This window comes from Babylonia areolata, chromosome 10 (genome assembly GCF_041734735.1).
Source record: "Babylonia areolata isolate BAREFJ2019XMU chromosome 10, ASM4173473v1, whole genome shotgun sequence".
NCBI classification, from domain to species: domain Eukaryota; kingdom Metazoa; phylum Mollusca; class Gastropoda; order Neogastropoda; family Buccinidae; genus Babylonia; species Babylonia areolata.
Window position 1 is genome coordinate 43,598,544 of NC_134885.1, and position 23,144 is coordinate 43,621,687.

Here is a 23,144-nt window from a genome sequence, read left to right on the forward strand (position 1 = left end):
ACCAGGGGACATCATCAGGGGACATCACCAGGGGATATCACCAGGGGACATCACCAGGGGACATCACCAGGGGATATCACCAGGGGACATCACCAGGGGACATTATCAGGGGACATCACCACGGGACATCACCAGGGGACATCGGACATCACCAGGGGACATCACCAGGGGACGTCTGAAGCACGCAAGTGGCTGCAGGGAGGGATGGGGGTGAGGGGGCACGGAACGCCGGCAAACAGGACAGGGACAGACAGACAGACAACAGACCGACAGACAGACAGCCAGACTGACCCAGACTCTGCACGTCCCTCACGAAGTTCCTGGCAGCAGTGGAGGTGTTGCTGTACAGAAAGTCAGGGCCATGTGCCGCCAGACCCCGCAGAGTGTCCGCCAGTGCCGGCATCCAGACTGTGTCCCCCTCCTCCTTGGGCTCCGTGCTGTTGGCCTTGCAGAACACCTGGCTGGGGACAGACACAGCACAGATCTTCATCACGTGGAAGAGCTGTTGGCCTTGCAGAACACCTGGCTGGGGACAGACCCAGCACAGGTCTTCATCAGGTGGAAGAGCTGTTGGCCTTGCAGAACACCTGGCTGGGGACAGACCCAGCACAGATCTTCATCAGGTGGAAGAGCTGTTGGCCTTGCAGAACACCTGGCTGGGGACAGACCCAGCACAGGTCTTCATCAGGTGGAAGAGCTGTTGGCCTTGCAGAACACCTGGCTGACAGACCCAGCACAGGTCTTCATCAGGTGGAAGAGCTGTTGGCCTTGCAGAACACCTGGCTGACAGACCCAGCACAGGTCTTCATCAGGTGGAAGAGCTGTTGGCCTTGGAGAACACCTGGCTGGGGACAGACCCAGCACAGGTCTTCATCAGGTGGAAGAGCTGTTGGCCTTGCAGAACACCTGGCTGGGGACAGACCCAGCACAGGTCTTCATCAGGTGGAAGAGCTGTTGGCCTTGCAGAACACCTGGCTGGGGACAGACACAGCACAGGTCTTCATCACGTGGAAGAGCTGTTGGCCTTGCAGAACACCTGGCTGACAGACCCAGCACAGGTCTTCATCAGGGGGAAAGAGCTGTTGGCCTTGCAGAACACCTGGCTGACAGACCCAGCACAGGTCTTCATCAGGTGGAAGAGCTCTTGGCCTTGCAGAACACCTGGCTGACAGACCCAGCACAGGTCTTCATCAGGGGGAAGAGCTGTTGGCCTTGCAGAACACCTGGCTGACAGACACAGCACAGATCTTCATCAGGGGGAAAGAGCTGTTGGCCTTGCAGAACACCTGGCTGGGGACAGACCCAGCACAGGTCTTCATCAGGGGGAAGAGCTGTTGGCCTTGCAGAACACCTGGCTGACAGACACAGCACAGGTCTTCATCAGGGGGAAGAGCTGTTGGCCTTGCAGAACACCTGGCTGACAGACACAGCACAGGTCTTCATCAGGGGGAAGAGCTGTTGGCCTTGCAGAACACCTGGCTGACAGACCCAGCACAGGTCTTCATCACGTGGAAGAGCTGTTGGCCTTGCAGAACACCTGGCTGACAGACCCAGCACAGGTCTTCATCAGGTGGAAGAGCTGTCACGTCAGTGACTGGTCACCACTAGACATGGACTTACGTCACTGACTGGTCACTACTACACACGAACTTACGTCACTGACTGGACACCAGCACAGCAAGGCATTAACTGACGTCACTGACTGGTTCACCAGCACAGCCAGACATGAAATGACGTCACTGACTGGTCACTACTACACATAAACTGACGTCACTGACTGGTCACCAGCACAACAAGGCATGGACTGACGTCACTGACTGGTCACGACAACACATGAACTGACGTCACTGACTGGTCACCAGCACAGCCAGGCATGGACTGACGTCACTGACTGGTCACCAGCACAGCCAGGCATGGACTGACGTCACTGACTGGTCACCAGCACAGCCAGACATGAACTGACTGACGTCGCTGGTTAAGACGCTCAGCTGCCAGTACAGAGTCCGTGAGGGTCTGGGTTCGAATCCCGCTCTCACCCTTTCTCCCAAGTCTGACTGGAAAATCGAACTGAGCGTCTAGTCGTTCGGATGAGACGATGAAAGGGGGTCCCGTGTGCAGCACGCACTTGGCGCACTGAAAAAGAACCCATGGCAACGAAAGTGTTGTCCTCTAGCAAAATTATGTAGAAGAAATCCACTCTGATAAGTACACAAGTATACAGGCATGCACTCCAGGCCTGACTAAGTGCGTTGGGTTATGCTGCTGGTCAGGCACCAGCCAAGCAGATGTGATGTAGCGTATATGGATTTGTCTGAATGCCTCCATGAGAAACTAAAAATGAAACTTACACATTCGATTTAGCTTTGCCATCGTATTTGTTCCTGATCCATGATATAGTCATAATTAATACCTTGACCCTTTCACACACTCGATCGAGTTATTAGTGTTGTATTAGTTTCTTACCCACTTTGTCGTCATGGTCAATATACTGAACCTTGGACAATACTCAATCCAATTACCTGTATCGTTGCATTTCTTTCGGACCCATCTTTTTATTCTTGTAATTCTTCATCAGTTTCTTCTGAACTAATATATTCCATGTTTGGGATGGGAAGTGGGGAGGGGTGGGGACAGCACACACCTGGGGAATTATGGGTCAGGAAAAGAAAAACAAGGAACGACTTTAACTGAATGGATGATTGAGGTAACGTGAGACTGACTCAGCCAATCAGTCAGTCAGACACAGACAGCAGTCAATGAAAGAAAGAATGAAGGAATTAATCAATCAATGGATCAATCAGTAGATCAATGAATGAAAACACATTCGCACGCACGCGCGCGCGCACACACACACACACACACACACACACACACACACACACACTTCACCTGTCCACAACCTACAGAAACCCTTATAAACATAATCCACCCCCACCCCGTCCCCATACACACATTCACACCCACTCACACACACGCACGCACGCATGCACACATACTAACACACACACACTTACTCACTCTCTCACACTCACTCACACACATACGTGCACGCGCACACTCTAACACACATGCACGCACGCATACACACAAACACACATTCTCTCTCTCTGTCTCTGTCTCTCTCTCTCTCTCTATCTCTCTCTCTCTCTCTCTCTCTCAATAAAACACACACACACACACACACACACACACACACACACACACACACACACACACAACCTACCACAGATCAGGATAATCCTTCAGCCTTTTACCGAAGACGTCCCTCAGCACGCGGAGTGCGCGCGCAGCCGAATAGGACAGCGGATGTCCGTTAGCGGCCATGTCAATGGCGGGAGCAAAGAGCTTTTTCCACGGCAAGCGGCCATGTTTCTGGTGAGCTTTCCAGTAGGCCGGTATTTCTCCCGGCACTCCGATTGACCACTTGCCTGCAGAATGGGGTTTGATCCTATCACATCAATTCAACACACACACTGGGGTTTGATCCTATCACATCAATTCAACACACACACTGGGGTTTGATCCTATCACAGCAATTCAACACACACAATGGGGATTGATCCTATCACATCAATTCAACACACACAATGGGGTTTGATCCTATTCACATCAGTTCAACACACAATGGGGTTTGATCCTATCACATCAATTCAACACACAATGGGGTTTGATCCTATCACATCAATTCAACACACAATGGGGTTTGATCCAATCACATCAATTCAACACACAATGGGGTTTGATTGTATCACATCAGTTCAACACAAAATGGGGTTTGATCCTATCACATCAGTTCAACACACACATTGGGGTTTGATCCTATCACATCAATTCAACACACACATTGGGGTTTGATCCTATCACATCAATTCAACACACACATTGGGGTTTGATCCTATCACAATTCAACACACATTCAACACACACACTGGGGTTTGATCCTATCACATCAATTCAACACACACACTGGGGTTTGATCCTATCACATCAATTCAACACACACAATGGGGTTTGATCCTATCACATCAATTCAACACACACAAGGGGTTTGATCCTATCACATCAATTCAACACACACAATGGGGGTTTGATCCTATCACATCAATCAAAACACACACTGGGGTTTGATCCTATCACATCAATTCAACACACACACTGGGGTTTGATCCTATCACATCAATTCAACACACACACAATGGGGTTTGATCCTATCACATCAATTCAACACACAATGGGGTTTGATCCTATCACATCAATTCAACACACAATGGGGTTTGATCCTATCACATCAATTCAGCATACACAATGGGGATTGATCCTATCACATCAATTCAACACACAATGGGGTTTGATCCTATCACATCAATTCAACACACAATGGGGTTTGATCCTATCACATCAATTCAACACACAATTGGGTTTGATCCTATCACATCAATTCAACACACAATGGGGTATGATCCTATCACATCAATTCAACACACACATTGGGGTTTGATCCTATCACATCAATTCAACACACAATGGGGTTTGATCCTATCACATCAATTCAACACACACATTGGGGTTTGATCCTATTCACAATTCAACACACGTATGAGGTGATGAAGATGTTGTTATGGGGTGATGAAGATGGGGGTGATGAAGATGTTATGGGGTGATAAGATGTTGTTATGGGGGTGATGAAGATGTTGTTATGGGGGTGATGAAGATGTTGTTATGGGGTGATGAAGATGTTGTTATGGGGGTGATGAAGATGTTGTTATGGGGTGATGAAGATGTTGTTATGGGGTGATGAAGATGGGGTTGATGAAGATGTTGTTATGGGGTGATGAAGATGTTATGGGGTGATGAAGATGTTGTTATGGGGTGATGAAGATGTTGTTATGGGGTGATGAAGATGTTGTTATGGGCGTGATGAAGATGGGGGATGATGAAGATGTTGTTATGGGGTGATGAAGATGTTGTTATGGGCGTGATGAAGATGGGGGATGATGAAGATGTTGTTATGGGGTGATGAAGATGCTATTATGGGGGGTGATGAACATGTTGTTATGGGGGGTGATGAAGATGTTGCTATGGGGGTGATGAAGATGTTGCTATGGGGGTCCGTTTAGGTCTGAGGTCTGAGGCTGTGCCCTCATCCACTAGGCTGTGAGATACAGACACCTGCAGTGTTGGTCAGGAAATGTGAGCCACACTCCCTAAGATGTATCTGTCAAGTGGATGATGCCCGACTGTGCGGTCCCATTCACACACACACACACACACACACACACACACACACACACACACACACACACACACACACACACACACACACACACTGACCGAAGGTGAAGGAGTTGTTGACGTATCTGTCAAAGGTAGCAGCCAGAGGGGCCACCTCTCTGCCGTCATATGTGTCCACTGTTCCCGTCTTCCTGTCGTACACCACCAGGAACACACCTGCACATCGTCATCGTCATCATCATCATCATCATCATCGTCATCGTCATCGTCATAGTCACTATCATCACCATCATCATCATCATCACGGTCATCATCATCATCATCGTCGTCAGAGAGAGACAGACAGAGACAACATCGTCACCATCATCGCCATCGTCATCATTATCACCATTGTCACCATCGTCACTATCATCACCATCGTCATCATCATCACCATCGTCACCATCATCATCACCATCGTCACCATCATCACCATTGTCACCATCGTCACTATCATCACCATCGTCACCATCATCACCATTGTCACCATCATCACCATCGTCACCATCGTCATCATCATCACCATCATCATCATCATCGTCACCATCATCATCATCGTCACCATCATCACCATCGTCACCATCATCACGGTCATCATCATCGTCGTCAGAGAGAGACAGACAGAGACAACATCGTCACCATCATCGCCATCGTCATCATTATCACCATCATCACCATCGTCAGAGAGACAGAGACAGACACATATAGAGAGACAGACAGACAGACAGACAGACACACACACACACACACACACACACACACACACACACACACACACACACACACACACACAGGTTGAGAGAGAGAGAGAGAGAACAAGAACAATAACAAAACTTTAAATCTCAAGGCCTCCGGCTTCTAGAAAGAGGTCAAGTACACAGTATGGTGATCACGTAGCGACAACAAAATGTAAAATACATAATAAATTAAACCTGTTGAACAAAAGTGCTTCGTTTGCATTGTATGTATGCTACACGCATACATAAACACAAATACACGTATGCACGCTCTCACACACCCACGCACGCACGCTCGCACACACACACACACACACACACACACACACACACACACACACCTCCACCAATGCCCATGCTGTGAGGCTGTAGAACACCCACACACAGCAGAGTGGCCACAGCTGAGTCCACTGCAGACCCCCCTTCTGCCAGAATGTCCCTGCAACATCAGTCATCACGTCATGGAACACCCCTTCTGCCAGAATGTCCCTGCAACATCGGTCATCACGTCATGGAACACCCCTTCTGCCAGAATGTCCCTGCAACATCAGTCATCACGTCATGGAACACCCCTTCTGCCAGAATGTCCCTGCAACATCAGTCATCACGTCATGGAACACCCCTTCTGCCAGAATGTCCCTGCAACATCAGTCATCACGTCATGGAACACCCCTTCTGCCAGAATGTCCCTGTAACATCGGTCATCAGTCATCACGTCATGGAACACCCCTTCTGCCAGAATGTCCCTGCAACATCAGTCATCACGTCATGGAACACCCCTTCTGCCAGAATGTCCCTGTAACATCGGTCATCACGTCATGGAACACCCCTTCTGCCAGAATGTCCCTGTAACATCAGTCATCACGTCATGGAACACCCCTTCTGCCAGAATGTCCCTGCAACATCGGTCATCACGTCATGGAACACCCCTTCTGCCAGAATGTCCCTGCAACATCAGTCATCACGTCATGGAACACCCCTTCTGCCAGAATGTCCCTGTAACATCGGTCATCAGTCATCACGTCATGGAACACCCCTTCTGCCAGAATGTCCCTGCAACATCAGTCATCACGTCATGGAACACCCCTTCCACCACAATGTCCCTGTAACATCAGTCATCACGTCATGGAACAACCCTTCCACCACAATGTCCCTGTAACATCAGTCATCACGTCATGGAACAACCCTTCCACCACAATGTCCCTGTAACATCGGTCATCAGTCATCACGTCATGGAACACCCCTTCTGCCAGAATGTCCCTGCAACATCAGTCATCACGTCATGGAACACCCCTTCTGCCAGAATGTCCCTGCAACATCAGTCATCACGTCATGGAACACCCCTTCTGCCAGAATGTCCCTGCAACATCAGTCATCACGTCATGGAACACCCCTTCTGCCAGAATGTCCCTGCAACATCAGTCATCACGTCATGGAACACCCCTTCTGCCAGAATGTCCCTGTAACATCGGTCATCAGTCATCACGTCATGGAACACCCCTTCTGCCAGAATGTCCCTGTAACATCGGTCATCAGTCATCACGTCATGGAACACCCCTTCCACCACAATGTCCCTGTAACATCAGTCATCACGTCATGGAACAACCCTTCCACCACAATGTCCCTGCAACATCAGTAATCACGTCATGGAACAACCCTTCCACCACAATGTTCCCACAACGACATCAGTCATCACGTCTGTCTGTGTGTCTGTCAGTGTGTCCGCCTGCTGTCAGAGTGTCTGTCAGTGTGTACACTTGCTGTCAGTGTGTCTGTCAGTGTGTCTGTCAGTGTGTCCACCTGATGTCTGTGTGTCTGTCAGTGTGTCCACCTGCTGTCTGTGTGTCTGTCTGTGTGTCTGTCAGTGTGTCCACCTGCTGTCAGTGTGTCTGTCAGTGTGTCCACCTGCTGTCAGTGTGTCTGTCAGTGTGTCTGTCAGTGTGTCCACCTGCTGCCAGTGTGTCTGTCAGTGTGTCTGTCAGTGTGTCTGTCAGTGTGTCCACCTGCTGTCAGTGTGTCTGTCAGTGTGTCTGTCAGTGTGTCTGTCAGTGTGTCCACCTGCTGTCAGTGTGTCTGTGTGTGTCTGTCAGTGTGTCTGTCAGTGTGTCCACCTACTGTCAGTGTGTCTGTCTGTGTGTCTACCTGGTGTCAGTGTGTCTGTCTGTGTGTCTGTCAGTGTGTCCACCTGCTGTCAGTGTGTCTGTCTGTGTGTCTGTCAGTGTGTCCACCTGCTGTCAGTGTGTCTGTCAGTGTGTCTGTCAGTGTGTCTGTCAGTGTGTCCACTTGCTGTCAGTGTGTCTGTCAGTGTGTCCACTTGCTGTCAGTGTGTCTGTCAGTGTGTCCACTTGCTGTCAGTGTGTCTGTCAGTGTGTCCACCTGCTGTCTGTGTGTCTGTCAGTGTGTCCACCTGCTGTGTGTCTGTCAGTGTCTGTCAGTGTGTCATCCTGCTGTCAGTGTGTCTGTCTGTGTGTCTGTCAGTGTGTCCACTTGCTGTCAGTGTGTCTGTCAGTGTGTCCACCTGCTGTCTGTGTGTCTGTCAGTGTGTCATCCTGCTGTCAGTGTGTCTGTCAGTGTGTCTGTCAGTGTGTCCACCTGCTGTCAGTGTGTCTGTCAGTGTGTCATCCTGCTGTCTGTGTGTCTGTCAGTGTGTCATCCTGCTGTCCACTCACCTGCCCACCTCAGAGCACGCTGTGTGGTCAGCCGCCACAGCCCCCACCGGCCTCCTGCCCCCCTGGCCTGCCCCCCGGGGGGCCGCCCCCAGCCCCAGCCCCAGCCCCAGCCCCAGGGCCAGCAGGTAGACGGTGATCATGACGCCCACTGCAGAGCACACCACCAGCTTGCTGCACGGGCAGCACAGGTAGCGCCCGCTGTCCGCCTTCCCCGACACTCCTCTCTCTCTGCTGTCACTACTTGCCGAGTCTGCTGATCACAGTGTTCTGTCTTGTAGTAGTACTAGTAGCAACAGCAGCGGTAGTAGCAGCAGCAGCAGCAGCAGTAGTAGTAGTAGTAGCAGCAGCAGCAGCAGCAGTAGTAGTAGTAGTAGTAGCAGCAGCAGCAGTAGTAGTAGTAGCAGCAGCAGCAGCATTAGTAGTAGCAGCAGCAGCAGTAGTAGTAGTAGTAGTAGCAGCAGCAGTAGTACTAGTAGCAACAGCAGCAGTAGTAGTAGTATCATCTTGCTCTCAATATTATCACCATTATTAGCTGTGGTGGTAGTAGTAGTAGTAGTAGTAGTAGTAGTAGTAGTAGTAGTAGTGTCATCTTTATCACCATCATTATCGGAATATATATGTATATGTGTGTGTGTGTGTGTGTGTGTGTGTGTGTGTGTGAAGCAATATCTTCTCTCATTTTCTTTTCCATTTTTCATCCTCACTGCATAAATTTTTTTTCGTGAGATTTATAGCTCTAATTGTGTGTGTGTGTGTGTGTGTGTGTGTGTGTGTGTGTGTAAATTCAAAGAAAAATAACGTATAGTAAAGCACTGCCCAAACAATAGAAAATGTCATCAGTTGTCACTGGAAGCAGAGGAAGCATTATTTACGTTGCTGATTAATTCGCGTTCTTTGCGTGTGGTTTGTATATTTCTCTTTGTCTTCATTATCAGCTTCAAATATGATGTCGCTGAAGGTTCTGTTTTAGGTCCAGTCTTATTTTGTAGATATATATAAACAACTTGCATTGTACTTAAGACCATCATGTTAAATGTTTTCCGATGATACTACCATTCACACTATCCACACTAACTTGAATATGGTATCTTCAGCTTTACAAGAGAGTATTGGTTAATTGCTTGGATGGTCTGAATTAAATCACATGAGTATCTACCCGAATCAAACCAAATATTTAATCATTACTACAAGGCAAACGCGCCAAATATTTTCGTCAAATCCCCCATCACCTTACATCAACAATCATGGGAACAACGGAGGCAGTTGATTGTCATAAAATTATTGGTGTTACAATAGATAACTTATCCTGGTCTTATCATATCATGGCGCTGTGAAATACACACACACACACACACACACACACACACACACACACACACACACACACACACACACACACACACACACACACACACACACACACACACACACACACACACACACACAAACTATCTAAAGTGAAACAATTCTTGAACTTGCATTGTAGAAAATTAATCTTTTATGCCTACATTGAATCCCATATCAGTTACGCTTCAACTATTTGGGACTCAGCTAGCGACAACGTTCTGAAACCGCTACTGAGCCTACATAGGCGTGCCTTAGAAATGATTCTTCTGAAATCACCATCTTTCTCCATATCTGATTATATACAGTTGAATATTCACCCACTGAAATCGAAGCTTATATATAACAATGCACTTCTTATGTTTAAAATCATGTCTGGCACTGCTCCTTCTTTAAGAAGCAAATTTGTCACTAACTCAATCCATCATCCACCCCAGATTATGGTGCCACCCCCAAGTGTCGATATTTTCAAGTCTAGTCATGTTTATTCAGGAGAATAATTATGGAGTGCCATGTTATCTACTACCATAGCTCATTAAATAAAAACAAAAATGCATGCATATAAGAAATTTAGTTGAGAATAACGCATGAAGAACTTAAAAACATTATAATGTATTCTTACTGTTGTTCCTGATTGGAATTTATTCCCTGTGTTGTTTCTGATGTCATTGACAGTCATGACATATGCCTCTCCCCTTCTCCCATACTGCCTACATTTTGATGTCATTGACAGTCATAACATGCCTCTCCCCCTCTCCCATACTGCCTACATTTTGATGTCATTGACAGTCATGACATATGCCTCTCCCTCTCTCCCATACTGCCTACATTTTGATGTCATTGACAGTCATGACATATGCCTCTCCCTCTCTCCCACACTGCCTACATTTTGATGTCATTGACAGTCATGACATATGCCTCTCCCTCTCTCCCACACTGCCTACATTTTTTATCATGTACCCCAAACGTGTTTGTGCATGTAATGTATTATAGTTCTTGTCATCTTTTTTATGTGTTCAAAATTCAGTTTTTGACTCTCTCTCTCTCTCTCTCTCTCTCTCTCTCTCTCTCTCTCTCTCTCTCTCTCTCTCCTCACTGACCTGATACAGCTGTGCCCTGTCCAGACATGACAATGGCAGTGTGGTCTGCCTTGGCCCCCCCTCCCTCACAGGAAGCGTCTACGTCATTGCTGACGGCAGGCATCATGACGTCACCTGGCACCTTCTGCTCCGTTTCCGTCATAGCTTTGCTGACGTCAGTGAGTGGCTTGACGCGGAGTCCGTCTCCCTCTGCCGTCACCTGTGGTGTGAATGACGTCACCTGTGGGGGGTGAATGACGTCACGTGTTGGGCGAATGACGTCAGTGAGTGGCTTGACGAGGGGAGTGTTCCTCTGACGTCACACGTGGGGTGAATGGCAATGGCGTGGTCCTTGGCTGGCTGTTTCTTGACGTCTTCAGATCAGGCTGCATCATAAACAGTCAGGCATCAGATCTTTCATGGGATGGATAGGGTTGGGGTTGGGTTGGGCTGGGCTGGGTTGTGTGGGTTGGGGTGGTTTGGAATGGGTTGGGGTGGGTTGGGTTGGTCTGTGTGTGTGTGTGTGTGTATGTGTGTGTGTCTGTGTGTGTGTCTATGTGTGGTGTGTGTGTGTCTGTGTCTGTGTGTGTATCTGTGTGTCTGTGTGTGTCTATGTCTGTGTCTGTGTGTCTGTGTGTGTGTGTGTGTGTGTGTGTGTGTCTGTCTGTCTGTCTGTCTGTCTGTGTCTGTGTCTGTGTGCGTGTGTGTGTGCCCGTGTGTGTGTGTGTGTCTGCCTGTGTCTGTGTGTCTGCCGGTGTGTGTGTGTGTGTGTGTGTGTGTGCGTAGATCTTCGTGCACGTTCTGTCACTTCTTTGAAACTGACAATGATTGACAGGAAACTGTGATAATGAACTGGCCAGGGGTCTCTTCTGTGCTTCATCGCAATTTATCATCAGCGTCCATGGTTAAACAGAAAGAAAGAAAGAAAGAAAGAAAATGAAGGAAGAACACCATGGACAAAGTGATCTCCCTTCCGGCACACCATAGCAACGTGTTCATCACAACGTGGTGCTAATGGCTACGTACAATGTGACATGTGCAATGTTGCTGACTGCCGCTCAAAAAACTTCACAAACAATGCATCACCAGCCCTGAAAACTTGCTCTGAGTCCGGCAATGTCAGAGTGGAAATCAGCCGGTCCTTCTGAAATAAAACATCTCTCTCTCTCTCTCTCTCTCTCTCTCTCTCTGTATTCCCCGGTCGCTATGATGAAACAAAGGGCATTGCCCCGTGTGAACATTTTGTCACTTGAATCTTTTCTTTATCATCATTTTATAAGTGGACAGAGACAGACGTAGACAGGGGCAGAGAAAGCGACAGACGAAGAGGGAGAGGGTGGGGGGGGGGGGGGTCACAGAGAGAGAAGAAAACTTAGGAAATCAGAAAAAGGCAGCTGGTTCTGCAAATTTGTGTGGAGTCTCTTCTTCCTGACCAAAGGGAACAAACCCACATTGTGGCCAAAGCAGAGAGCGAGATTGGATAGCTTCCCTTGTCTAGACTTGCGTTGGACGAGGAAGAAGGGATAGAAGAACAAGAACAAGAAGGGACAGAAGAGGTCGGAGCCCAGAGGCCATGACCAGCAGGCAGTCACTGTCACGGTGTCTGTGTGTGTGCAATACAATATAGTGCAAAGTAATACAAAATAGTACAGTACAGTACAATAGAAACAATACTGTACAATACAATACAAAATAGTACAGTACAATACTCTGTAATACTCTGCAAAACAATGCAGTACAATACAATGCATCTTGATTAATCCGACTGGAATGTTGTAGCGTGGTTCTGTAATCTGTTAGCACCAGCATGCTGTGGAAGCTGAAAGCCCCTTTCTCACAGCGTCTGGGTGTTGATTTTGTGGGGGAACCTGTTGAATGGTGAACACAACAGAGGCAAGGCCTTCAAGACTTACTTGTGATGCACTTAAAAAATAGAAAAATAAGTTTAATTAATAATCGTTAAAATGTGTTCAGTATTTGTTATTATAAAGCTTCGTATTAACTCTCTCCATACGAACGGCGAGAGAGACGACGTTAACAGCGTTTCTCCCCAATTACCACCATCAAAATATTACAAGCGGAAGGCTCTTACACTGAAGAGGTGAATGTTGACAAAGAATACCACAATTCTGACGACGGAAGCTAAAGGTTGGATCATTGAGACACCCACTGGACATCCGAGGGGTCTGTGTAGAGGAGAAGAGAGGACTGGCCGTACTGAGTGAGTTAAAACCAAAAACAAAAACAAAAAAAAGAACAAACAAAAAGAAAAGGCCTGAGTGCAATTTGAACCCAGCATGTTCGGGTGGGAAGAAACTGTCATAGTATCTGCACTATTGCAGATCTATCAATGACGTTCAAAAATCAATATATAAGAATGCTTTATAAAGGGCGATAAATCGATTGCGGTATTCGAAGGGATAACGCTGTTTAAATCATGTTATTCTGGCGTATCTCGGGCATTTGAGAATTCTTTAAAGTCCGCGGTAAACCGGGAGACGCAGTTGCCATCGCCGCAAACACACTGCAACGTTCAGCCGTTTTCTCTGGATCTAGATAGATGTACGATAATTTTAGTTGCACTCCTGGGAAAGTATGGCACGGTCGATTCAATTTCTCTTTTATGTTCATTCTCGTTAATTGAGTATCCACATTAGAATATTCATAAGCAGTAATTGAGTATCCACATTAGAATATTCATAAGCAGTAATTGAGTATCCACATTAGAATATTCATAAGCAGTAAACACGTCGATGATGCAGTCTGTGTCACTGTATGTGTTCTGTCCATTAGAAAACCCTCAAAACCCACTGCATGACGCAGTCAAAGAACCAAAAGGCAGCCGCCTAGGACGAGGAAGATGATGGTTGGGGCAAGCAGAAGACACAATCCAGCTAGTATGCCGACTACAAGACCTGAAAGAAACAAAAGAATGGGAGAAAAACCCCGAAAACCTCAACCATCTATTCAACACAGCCATTTCACCCACTCTAGGAAGACATTGTCGGGAATGGCCAGAGGGCAAAACTGATGCGGAAGTGAAACTACTCATAGAAGAAAACAGTAAAGAAGAGGACATCATCCAATACACAGATGGCTCAGTCACCAAAGACCAATACGGTTGGGGATTCACTGCGAAACAAAATGGAAAAACAGTTAGGGAAGAGAATGCTGCCTACAAAGTCACAACCTCCAGCCTAACGATGGAAGTTGAAGCTGTGACACATGCCCTCCAGTGGCTATCGTCCATCCATATGCCCGGAAACCAACATGCCATGATTCTAACCGACTCAATGAACCTCATACAGAAAATTGAAAACGGAATGGGAAGCCCAGAGTGGCATAAGGCAATGCGCAACTTTCAGATTAAAAAACTCACATGGTCATACTGCCCGGGACATGCAGGTGTTAAGGGAAATGAGCGAGCTGACAGACTTGCTGGTAACGCAACACCAACGAGCGGCCTACATCTAGGAAAATCGGAAATCCTCAGAAAAATCAAAGAATACCAAAAAGAACAGGTACAAGGCCATCACACCATCGATCGCCTCAAAGAAATAAAAGCAGAGAGAGGGAGCGGCCGCAAGTCTAACACGAAAGGTAGAGCACGATGCTTTGCAAATCAAACAAATATCGGCATCATTTCCAAACCAACATTGCGCAAATTTCTTCAAAACGGAACAGAGTCTCTGTGGGCCTTTCCAAATACAATAGACTGAGCAACACACTAGACGCCACGTTTTTGGCATCAGAGATCTTTTCCCATCCCTCTTGCGGCCAGTCAGTGGCAGCCTCTGTGCGTGTGTGTTTGTGTGGATGTGTGGGTCTGTGCTTTTGAGTGCGTTTGTGAATGCGCGAGAGTGTAAGTGTACACAAGTGTCAGGAGAGATCTGTGTACGTGTGTGTGTGTGTGTGTGTGTGTGTGTGTGTGTGTGTGTGTGTGTGTGTGTGTGTGAGGGGGTGGGAGTGCGGGGGGAGGTGGGGTAGAGGATGAGGTATGTGAGTATATGCATGCCTACACTGTGGGAGCAACAGGATATTGGAACGTATATGTGTGTGTGTGTGTGTGTGTGTGTGTGTGTATCTTTGTATATATGTGTGTGGGGTTGGGGGTGGGAGATATGGGCGTATGTGTGTGTGCTTGTACAAGTAAGTGTTCATCTCTGTGAGTGTGTGTTTGTGTGTGTGAGTGTGTGTGTGTGTGTGTGTGTGTGCCGTGGAAGCTGCGATACGTAGACTAGAAATGAGTGTGTGGAGGAGGGGGGTAGAGGAGCGTAGACTAGAAATGAGTGTGTGGAGGAGGGGGGTAGAGGAGGTGCAAGGTAATGTGTGTGTGTGTGTGTGTGTGTGTGTTGGAGCTCATGTACGTTTATATGTATTTGACTGTGCTTTCATATCTGTGAAACTGCATGTTTGGTGGATTTCTGTTGTGCATGTGTGGGTGTGTGTGTGAATGTGTGTCTTAATGTTTTACATTTATTCGCTTATTTATCACCATTGTTGTCTTTTTTTTTTCTTTTTTTTTCTTTTTTTTAATTTATTATTTTATTTATTTTATTTTATTTTATTTTATTTTATTTTATTTTATTTTTATTTTTTTTTAAATCATTTTATTAGTATTACTATTATTATTACTACTACCTTTTTCTATATTATAATTATTATTCATTTATTTATTTATTTATGTAAGCTTATCTATTATTTATTCCCCTGTTGTTGTTGTTTTTTGGGGGGTTTTTTGTTTTGTTTTTCTCAAGGCCTGACTAAGCGCGTTGGGTTACGCTGCTGGTCAGGCATCTGCTTGGCAGATGTGGTGTAGCGTATATGGTTTGTCCGAACGCAGTGACGCCTCCTTGAGCAACTGAAACTGAAACTGAAACTGTCCATAATCTGTATTTCTTTCCATTTAATTGCCAACGAGAAAAACCAGGTCACGTCGTCTTCTTACAAAGCAGCGCCTTGGCCACTGCAACTGAGACGCGGTAATATGGTGTTTTCGGAATCCCGGAAATAGCCTCAACGAAATAATCCGTTAATGATTCGGGAAATACGGCATAATTCGAGAGACTTACAACGTATCATTGTATGACTGAAGATTTTTTTCCTACTATTTTAAAGCAAAATTTGGTATTGATGGACAAAGTATTTCCAGAGAAAATGTTAAAGTTTACCAAGGACATACAGACGCACATATAGACAGACAGACACACACACACACACACACACACACACACACACACACACACACACACACACACACACACACACAAACTGAACACAGGGTAAAAACATAGACTCACTTTGTTTACACAAGTGAGTCAAAAAGTGGAATCGTTTCTGGTCAAATTACGAAACAAACATATAGAGCATGAAGCTGTGCAGTGCATTACAACACGACACAACGCAACACGACACAACGCAACACGACACAACACAACACGACACAACGCAACACGACACAACACAACACGACACAACGCAACACGACACAACACAACACGACACAACACAACACGACACAACGCAACACGACACAACGCAACACGACACAACACAACACGACACAACGCAACACGACACAACACAACACAACACAACACGATACAACACAACACGACACAACACAACACGACACAACGCAACACGACACAACACAAGACGACACAACACAACACGATACAACACAACACGACACAACACAACACGACACAACGCAACACGACACAACACAACACGACACAACACAACACGACACAACACAACACGACACAACACAACACGACACAACACAACACGACACAACACAACACGACACAACGCAACACGATACAACACAACACGACACAACACAACACAACACGACACAACACAACACGATACAACACAACACGACACAACACAACACGACACAACACAACACGACACAACACAACACGACACAACGCAACACGATACAACACAACACGACACAACACAACACGATACAACACAACACGACACGACACAACACGATACAACACAACACAACACAACGCAACACGATACAACACAACACGACACAACACAACACGATTCAACGCAACACGACACAACACAACACGACACAACGCAACACGATACAACACAACACAACACGACGCAACACAACACGATACAACACAACACGATACAACACAACACAACACAACGCAACACGACACAACACAACACAACACGACACAACACAACGAAACGCAAGGTCCCATACTAAGCACAATACTCACAATGCAATACGATATGATAGGATATAATGCAATGCAACACAATACAACACTATCAACACTATATAATGCCATACATCATAACACAACGCAACGCAACGCAATACAACGCAGCATAGCACAACACAGCACAGCACAGCACAACACAGCACAAAACACAGCACAGCACAAAACACAGCACAACACAGCACACAAAAAAAGAACAGAACAAAACACAGCACAAAACACAGCACAACACAGCACAACGCAGCGCAAAACACAACACAGCATAGCACAGCATAAAACACAACACATCAAAACACAGCACAGCACAGAACAAAAGACAGCACAGCACAGCACAACACAGCACACAACACAGCACACAACACAGCACAACGCTACACAGCACACTACAGCACAGCCACAGCGCTACATTGAGGGAGCCACCCAGGCCACAAACATCCAGCAAAACGGGGAGAAGACCAAAGACCAAAAAACCAAAACACTAGAAAACGCCAAGTGGTTAGTTAGTTAGTTCACTGAGATACTAGTTGACGTGTCCGTGGGTTTGTTTGGAAGCGAATACCACCCTCTGACGCCGTGTCGGGAGAGAGGGAGGCGGGGGGGGGGGGAGACAGAGACAGATAGATACACAGACAGGCAGAGAGATACAGAGATACAAAGAGAGAGGGAAGGAGGAAAGAAAGAGAGAGAGAAAGAAAGAAAGACAGAGATAGGGGGGGTGGGGGGACAGAGAGATACAGAGAGAGGGAGGGAGAGGAAGAAAGAGAGAGAGGTGGAGGGGGGAGAGAATGAAAGAGAGACAGGGGGAGGGAGGGAGGGAAAGAGACAGACAGACAGACATGCAGACAGACAGAGAAAGAGAGAGAGATACAGAAAGGCATAGAGAGAGTGGGAGGGAGAGAAAGAAAGAGACAGAGAGGGAGATTAAGGGAGAGAAAGAGACAGAGAGGGAGAAAGAAAGAGAGATGGAGGGAGATCAAGGGAGAGAAAGAGACAGAGAGGGAGAAAGAAAGAGAGATGGAGGGAGATTAAGGGAGAGAAAGAGACAGAGAGGGAGAAAGAAAGAGAGATGGAGGGAGATTAAGGGAGAGAAAGAGACAGAGAGGGAGAAAGAAAGAGAGATGGAGGGAGAGAGAGGGAGAAAGAAAGAGAGAGAGAGAGACAGAGAGAGAGACAAAGAGGAGGCAGGGAACGGAGAGACAGCTGTTTACAGTGCTCTATCTCCCAAACACACCATCACTGGATCCCCAGCCGTCTGTAAACTGTTTACACAGCACAGATAGACAGATAGAGCTGCTGTAAACTGGGGGGTGTGGTGGGTGGGGAGACAGAACAAGCCAAGCCAGCTGTGGGCTGTATGCTTCCAGTCAAGTCCTCTTCGCTTGGAGACTGAACAGTAACAGGGGGTGGTGGGGGCAAGTGACCTGGAGTGTCCAACCGGGCTGAAGTCCTTATATATATATATATATATCAGCAGATCGGGAAATACATGACTGTGATCTAAGCGACACTGCTCAGTCTTATGTACATGTAAGGCACAGAAGCAGCATCTGCAGCTCAAAATAACTGGAGGCCAAGAAAAGTGTGTGAATTTTGGTTCTTGAGCGGTATCAAGTTTCACCAGACAGACAGACAGACAGAGGACTATGGAGGTCTGTTGTTTCACCAGACAGACAGACAGAGGACTGTGGAGGTCTGTTGTTTCACCAGACAGACAGACAGAGGACTGTGGAGGTCTGTTGTTTCACCAGACAGACAGACAGAGGACTATGGAGGTCTGTTGTTTCACCAGACAGACAGACAGAGGACTATGGAGGTCTGTTGTTTCACCAGGCAGACAGACAGACAGAGGACTATGGAGGTCTGTTGTTTCACCAGGCAGACAGACAGACAGAGGACTATGGAGGTCTGTTGTTTCACCAGACAGACAGACAGACAGACAGAGGACTATGGAGGTCTGTTGTTTCACCAGACAGACAGACAGAGGACTATGGAGGTCTGTTGTTTCACCAGACAGACAGACAGACAGACAGAGGACTATGGAGGTCTGTTGTTTCACCAGACAGACAGACAGACAGAGGACTGTGGAGGTCTGTTGTTTCACCAGACAGACAGACAGAGGACTATGGAGGTCTGTTGCTTTACCAGACAGACAGACAGACAGACAGACAGAGGACTATGGAGGTCTGTTGTTTCACCAGACAGACAGACAGAGGACTGTGGAGGTCTGTTGTTTCACCAGACAGACAGACAGAGGACTGTGGAGGTCTGTTGTTTCACCAGACAGACAGACAGAGGACTATGGAGGTCTGTTGCTTTACCAGACAGACAGACAGACAGACAGAGGACTATGGAGGTCTGTTGTTTCACCAGACAGACAGACAGACAGAGGACTATGGAGGTCTGTTGTTTCACCAGGCAGACAGACAGACGACTATGGAGGTCTGTTGTTTCACCAGACAGACAGACAGACAGACAGAGGACTATGGAGGTCTGTTGTTTCACCAGACAGACAGACAGAGGACTATGGAGGTCTGTTGTTTCACCAGACAGACAGACAGAGGACTATGGAGGTCTGTTGTTTCACCAGACAGACAGACAGAGGACTGTGGAGGTCTGTTGTTTCACCAGACAGACAGACAGACAGAGGACTGTGGAGGTCTGTTGTTTCACCAGACAGACAGACAGAGGACTATGGAGGTCTGTTGTTTCACCAGACAGACAGACAGACAGAGGACTGTGGAGGTCTGTTGTTTCACCAGACAGACAGACAGAGGACTATGGAGGTCTGTTGCTTTACCAGACAGACAGACAGAGGACTATGGAGGTCTGTTGTTTCACCAGGCAGACAGACAGACAGAGGACTATGGAGGTCTGTTGTTTCACCAGACAGACAGACAGAGGACTATGGAGGTCTGTTGTTTCACCAGACAGACAGACAGACAGAGGACTGTGGAGGTCTGTTGTTTCACCAGACAGACAGACAGAGGACTATGGAGGTCTGTTGTTTCACCAGACAGACAGACAGACAGAGGACTATGGAGGTCTGTTGTTTCACCAGACAGACAGACAGACAGAGGACTGTGGAGGTCTGTTGTTTCACCAGACAGACAGACAGACAGAGGACTGTGGAGGTCTGTTGTTTCACCAGACAGACAGACAGAGGACTATGGAGGTCTGTTGTTTCACCAGACAGACAGACAGACAGAGGACTATGGAGGTCTGTTGTTTCACCAGACAGACAGACAGACAGAGGACTGTGGAGGTCTGTTGTTTCACCAGACACACAGACAGAGGACTATGGAGGTCTGTTGTTTCACCAGACAGACAGACAGACAGAGGACTATGGAGGTCTGTTGTTTCACCAGACAGACAGACAGACAGAGGACTATGGAGGTCTGTTGTTTCACCAGACAGACAGACAGACAGAGGACTGTGGAGGTCTGTTGTTTCACCAGACAGACAGACAGAGGACTATGGAGGTCTGTTGCTTTACCAGACAGACAGACAGAGGACTATGGAGGTCTGTTGTTTCACCAGACAGACAGACAGACAGAGGACTATGGAGGTCTGTTGTTTCACCAGGCAGACAGACAGAGGACTATGGAGGTCTGTTGTTTCACCAGACAGACAGACAGAGGACTATGGAGGTCTGTTGTTTCACCAGACAGACAGACAGACAGAGGACTGTGGAGGTCTGTTGCTTTACCAGACAGACAGACAGAGGACTATGGAGGTCTGTTGTTTCACCAGACAGACAGACAGAGGACTATGGAGGTCTGTTGTTTCACCAGACAGACAGACAGACAGAGGACTATGGAGGTCTGTTGTTTCACCAGACAGACAGACAGACAGAGGACTGTGGAGGTCTGTTGTTTCACCAGACAGACAGACAGAGGACTATGGAGGTCTGTTATTTCACCAGACAGACAGACAGACAGAGGACTGTGGAGGTCTGTTGTTTCACCAGACAGACAGACAGAGGACTGTGGAGGTCTGTTGTTTCACCAGACAGACAGACAGAGGACTGTGGAGGTCTGTTGTTTCAAGAGACAGACAGACAGACAAGGCCTAACTAAGCGTGTTGGATCACGCTGCTGATCATGTACCTGTCTGACAGATGTGGTGTAGCGTATGGATTTGTCCCAACGCAGTGACTCTACCTTGAGAGACTGAAACTGAAACTCTGTGTGTGTGTGTGTGTGTGTGTGTGTGTGTGTGTGTGTGTGTGTGTGTGTGTGTGTGTGTGTGTGTGAAAGAGAGTGAGAGAGAGAGGGGGGGGACAGCTGAGAAGAGATATTCATTTGCAGCGCTGTCTGTCTGACCTGGATGAAGGGCCTCGATCTTCCAATGGGTCGCTCTTTCTTCATGCGCTGTCATGCTTTGTACTTTTCATGAAATGCTTTCAGATCCACATGAGCATTTTTTTTTTTTTTTTTTTTCAGAATTCAGCAAAGCATTTTCAACAGTTCCAAGAGCGCCTGTTTGAAGTCGTGATCCACGTTGAAGTGATGATGACCATGGCTGTGATCACTTAAAGGGCCTTCAGACACACTGTGCGTGACGTGACAGGAAATAAAATTCCTCCCCCTCGTTTCAAAGAATTAACGTTAACGCCAGCGGCTGCCGCTAAGGACGTTTGTGACTGGCTGCCCTGACGCGCAGAGAAAAATGTAGCGGTCGCTGCCATGAGTTATGTGGGGTGGCGCTGTGCAGTGATGCCAGCCTCCAGGGCTGATAACGGAGAGGACATTAAAGTCCCTGCCTGTCCAGTGATTTTCATGGCGGAACAGACTGACAGGAACCAGGTTTTCTCCTATCGTCCTCACCTTGCCACCTATCACGTAGCCGGCAAAGAACTTTATGTAGAATACTCTTCTGTGCATTAAGCTTCTAGAATACTGTACAGAGCCTGTAGAATATTGTACAGTGTACAGCCTGTAGAATACTGTACAGTACACAGAGCCTGTAGAATACTGTACAGTGTACAGAGCCTGTAGAATACAGTACAGTACACAGAGCCTGTAGAATACTGTACAGTGTACAGAGCCTGTAGAATACAGTACAGTGTACAGAGCCTGTAGAACACTGTACAGTGCATAGAGCCTGTAGAATACTGTACAGAGCCTGTAGAATACTGTACAGTACACAGAGCCTGTAGAATACTGTACAGAGCCTGTAGAATACTGTACAGTGCACAGAGCCTGTATAATACTGTACAGAGCCTGTAGAATACTGTACAGTGCACAGAGCCTGTAGAATACAGTACAGAGCCTGTAGAATACTATACAGTACACAGAGCCTGTAGAATACAGTACAGAGCCTGTAGAATACAGTACAGAGCCTGTAGAATACAGTACAGAGCCTGTAGAATACTGTACAGAGCCTGTAGAATACTGTACAGTACACAGAGCCTGTAGAATGCTGCACAGAGCCTGTAGAATACAGTAAAGATCCTGTAGAATACTGTACAGTACACAGAGCCTGTAAAATACTGTACAGAGCCTGTAGAATACTGTACAGAGCCTGTAGAATACTGTACAGTACACAGAGCCTGTAGAATACTGTTCAGAGCCTGTAGAATACAGTACAGAGCCTGTAGAATACTGCACAGAGCCTGTAGAATACAGTACAGAGCCTGTAGAATACTGTACAGAGCCTGTAGAATACTGTACAGTGTATAGAGCCTGTAGAATACTGTACAGTGCATAGAGCCTGTAGAATACTGTACAGTGCATAGAGCCTGTAGAATACTGTACAGTGCACAGAGCCTGTAGAATA

At 47.1% G+C, this 23,144-nt stretch overlaps 1 protein-coding gene across 5 annotated transcripts in view; it reads right to left on the reverse strand.

Moving 5' to 3' along the window:
* Positions 1-23,144, reverse strand: part of LOC143286615 (glutathione hydrolase 1 proenzyme-like) — a 49,432-nt gene that overhangs the window by 13,063 nt on the left and 13,225 nt on the right. For 4 of the 5 annotated variants that reach the window (XM_076594254.1, XM_076594252.1, XM_076594253.1 and 1 more), the window contains exons 2-7: positions 11,122-11,486; positions 8,678-8,930; positions 6,350-6,447; positions 5,332-5,448; positions 3,224-3,428; positions 292-461 (exon numbers count right to left, since the gene is read on the reverse strand). In XM_076594254.1, the coding sequence (XP_076450369.1) occupies positions 292-461; positions 3,224-3,428; positions 5,332-5,448; positions 6,350-6,447; positions 8,678-8,930; positions 11,122-11,263 (985 nt within the window). In that variant the 5' untranslated portion in view covers positions 11,264-11,486. The remainder of the gene's footprint in view (positions 1-291; positions 462-3,223; positions 3,429-5,331; positions 5,449-6,349; positions 6,448-8,677; positions 8,931-11,121; positions 11,487-23,144) is intronic. The other variant, XM_076594257.1, reaches the window with a different exon arrangement.